Here is a 3,311-nt window from a genome sequence, read left to right on the forward strand (position 1 = left end):
TTCAAATCAATTAACAATGTTTAATCTTAAACATGACACTATATGTTGTCTTATTATTAAATCATATATGAGGTGGCTGTACAGCATTTATGCTTAAAGAATTCAATATCCTTATCTTTTAAGTTAAAGATTACAAAGTCTAGGCAAGTCCCTACAGAAATATCCACAAACTTCTCATATTCCCAATATAAATACATATTTTAAGTCCTAACAACTAAGAAACCTGTGCTTCCAGGTCAGAGCAAACATCTCTAGTCAAATCAATGCGTGAACATTTAACTAAATCCAATGATGACATTGGATTACATGGTGGACAGTTCCCTTCTTGTGAGGAGCGTATCAATTTCAAGGAGAAAATGAGCACTAAAGTTCGATGCAGAAATTCATTGTTTATGATGGGAACAGGCCAACAGTTTTGCAGCCTGTGACTCTCTTGTCTTTGAAAAGTTATTCTTCTTTCATTTTATTTCTCCACTACAACAGCTAATCTTCAGGCTGAAGTTGAGAAGTAAAAGAACACCAACATCTATGTCGTTGGAGCTTAGTTGCAACATGTTCGGCAGGAGGGTTCCAAAAAGGCCAGTAAAAAGTCATCTTTTGAGCTCTGCAGAAGCATTAACAATGCCAGCGGTAAACCCATTTTGATTTTTCATAGTTTCTATTATGGGCAAAGCTTAAATATGTTATTGGGCGCATGTAATTCTTGAGAAGGGATAATATTAGGAAACTTAATTTGTAGTTTCAATTGTGTAAGACCGGCTTAGGATCTCAAGTCTTGATTCAAAATTAAATTTTACACCGTCCAATGTAGATATGAGATGCATTCATCAATATGAACTGGATGAATCTGCAAATGTCTTTAACAAATAATAATAGAGACCCTCATAGTTTGTTTAGCATATCTTATAGACTTTATTCGAGAAATGATGCACAATTTAGTACGAGCTATGGAAAATTAATACAACTAACAGATAATATAAGTTGTGGAAATCTAATGTGTTTAACAAAATAATATGCTGACAGTATTTTTATTGATCCAGATGCTATAATGGTAGCCTAAATATTTGATGAGAATGTTACTAGAGACGCTCAATGCTTCAAATAATAAATTGAGGCTGGCGGTTCACTTTTATTATCCTCTGTGGCAATGGCGGGCCAATTATATTATGATGATATTATTCAGCTGTTAAGAAATGATAAATTCTAAAAACAAATAATGTGTTGGCTTGGATTCAAAGATTTCAAATTTTGGCTGTATGTATTTTCTTTTTTGATATTTTAGATCATATTTTACTATTCATCAAGATCTAAATTAGAGAAAAGAAAGATTCATTTGGTGAGTCTTTATTAATCTTATATTTTTGTCTTCTTCAATTAACCTTTCTGATAATGAATAATAAAATATAATTATGAATATTATAGAAAATATAGAATAAAATTTAAAGATAGAGAATTTATTATAATGAATTTTGAAAATTTAGTATGTTTAGATATGTTATTATCAAAGTGGAATTAATCATGGAGGAAACTCTGTAGTTAAGTGTGTTTCAGTTGTAGTAGTATGAGATGGGTGACCTTCTACAAGTCCTCGGATTTCACTTGTATATACAATAAGTGCTAAGTGTTTCATTTATTCTAATGAGATATAGATTCTTGTGAACCCTAAAACATGGGTCAATGAATTTAACTAGAAAACAATATAATTGAATCTTGAGAACAATACCCCAATTCAACTTGTTATGAAAAATATCTCCTACTTATCTGTTAATTTCCTGTCATTGTTTTTCCCAGAGGCTGCAAATGTAATCTAGCTAATAAGAATTCATCATGTTTCATTTCACATTCTGTACTCTGTCATATTTCATTTTTCATTTTGCAGGTTCAAGTCATTGTCTTGAATGTCAATATGCGATGCCATGATTGCAGGGAGAGAATCTCCAAATTGCTTTCCAAAATGGATAGTAAATTCTCATAACCAGACAGCTATCATGAATGTTTTTGAAATATTAAGTAGCCATCTTGAATTTTTCACTAAGACCCATTTTAAGTTTTCCCCTTTTACAATCAGACTCTACAAAATGGTATTGTAAACATCTTTACTTGATGGGTGCTACAGATTTGCTGGAGTATGTGGTGGATGTAGTCCACAAGAAGGTGACCGTGACAGGGACTGTGGATCCAAAGAAGAGGATGAAAAGACTGCTCAACGAGAAAAAGGGATTGAATAACATACATCCTGAAAGATTAAGTAAACACAAGAATTTGGAGGAGTCCCACTAGATTAAATGTAATGCTTCTCCACATGGTCTTATCAATGGAAGCTGCTCTATTCGGTAGCAAGTCTCTTTCGTAGAGTACTATTTGAGTCATGTGATACGTAAAGCAAGTATTAACTCCCACATGTATGTAGACGAGGACATGAACGTGTTCTGTCCTTGACGCTACATACTATTTTTTTGGGCATTATTGACATTACATTGTTATTTTAAAATGAGAGAATCACTCTTGTATTTATCGTATAATATCTAGTCCAGAATAATATAATCATCCTTGTATGAGTTTATTTGTCCATTAGAATTGTCGGTAGATTCCATGTGGTGTCTGCTGGAGTTTCTAGTGCAATTATCAGTGAATGTACTGTAAAAACAACCATTAAAGTTTATAGTAGATACTATTGAATGGTGTGTTCCTATCTGTAGCAACTTTTCTCAGGAGCCCCTAAATTTAATGAGAGAAATGAGAAATTAGTATGGTGCCACGATACAACCTATTCTATAGGTGAGTCCTGTGTTCACTGTCTTGGCAGTGGAAGTTAAGATCAAAAGCTTTAGAAGACGTACTATCTGTCCGTTTTTTCTGGCGCTGGCTAATTTCTTTTAAAAAAATGTCAAACATGTTTTTTTCAGATTTAGCGAAATATTCTTAAAACATTTGTTGTTTTCGATCACAAAATATACAGATTCAAATGTTGAAAATTTCAAAAAAAAATCATTGTGTTTTTGTTTTAGTGAAATTTAGTGAATGGTGCAATTTGTAGGGAGGATAGCCACATCCTTTTTTTCTAAAACTATTTTGTAGAGATCATTGAGTAAATGGACAAAAAATCATTTATTCAATAACTCAGCAGTTTGAAAGGATGATGTAACAAATATGTCAAATAGAATGCAAAAACAAATCGTCACTTATTCTCTTCTAATAAAAGCCAAACTCAATGTCTACTCTATATTATAGTCTTGTAATCCTATATGTTGTCACGTGTCACCTGACATAATTAGTCTTGGAATCCTACAAGCTGCCACATCTCTTGAGAG

At 32.5% G+C, this 3,311-nt stretch overlaps 1 protein-coding gene across 1 annotated transcript; it reads left to right on the plus strand.

The window, feature by feature from the left end:
- Positions 1–382: 382 nt before the first annotated feature.
- LOC149543862 (heavy metal-associated isoprenylated plant protein 28-like) lies at positions 383–2,558 on the plus strand. Its single transcript, XM_089796338.1, has 3 exons — positions 383–630; positions 1,880–1,961; positions 2,117–2,558. The coding sequence occupies exons 1-3, from the start codon at positions 529–531 to the stop codon at positions 2,278–2,280; spliced, it is 348 nt and encodes a 115-aa protein (XP_089652464.1). The 5' UTR covers positions 383–528; the 3' UTR covers positions 2,281–2,558.
- Positions 2,559–3,311: the final 753 nt, after the last annotated feature.

Source organism: Cupressus sempervirens, chromosome 8, assembly GCF_028749045.1.
Source record: "Cupressus sempervirens isolate cs-2001-9-10 chromosome 8, ASM2874904v1, whole genome shotgun sequence".
NCBI lineage: Eukaryota > Viridiplantae > Streptophyta > Pinopsida > Cupressales > Cupressaceae > Cupressus > Cupressus sempervirens.

Coding starts and splice junctions, on each gene's coding strand:
- LOC149543862 (XM_089796338.1), top strand. CDS start 529: ATGTCGTTGGAGCTTAGTTGCAACATGTTCGGCAGGAGGGTTCCAAAA. Junction 631..1,879: donor AAGCATTAACAATGCCAGCG/GTAAACCCATTT, acceptor TTCATTTTGCAG/GTTCAAGTCATTGTCTTGAA. Junction 1,962..2,116: donor ATTGCTTTCCAAAATGGATA/GTAAATTCTCAT, acceptor TGGGTGCTACAG/ATTTGCTGGAGTATGTGGTG.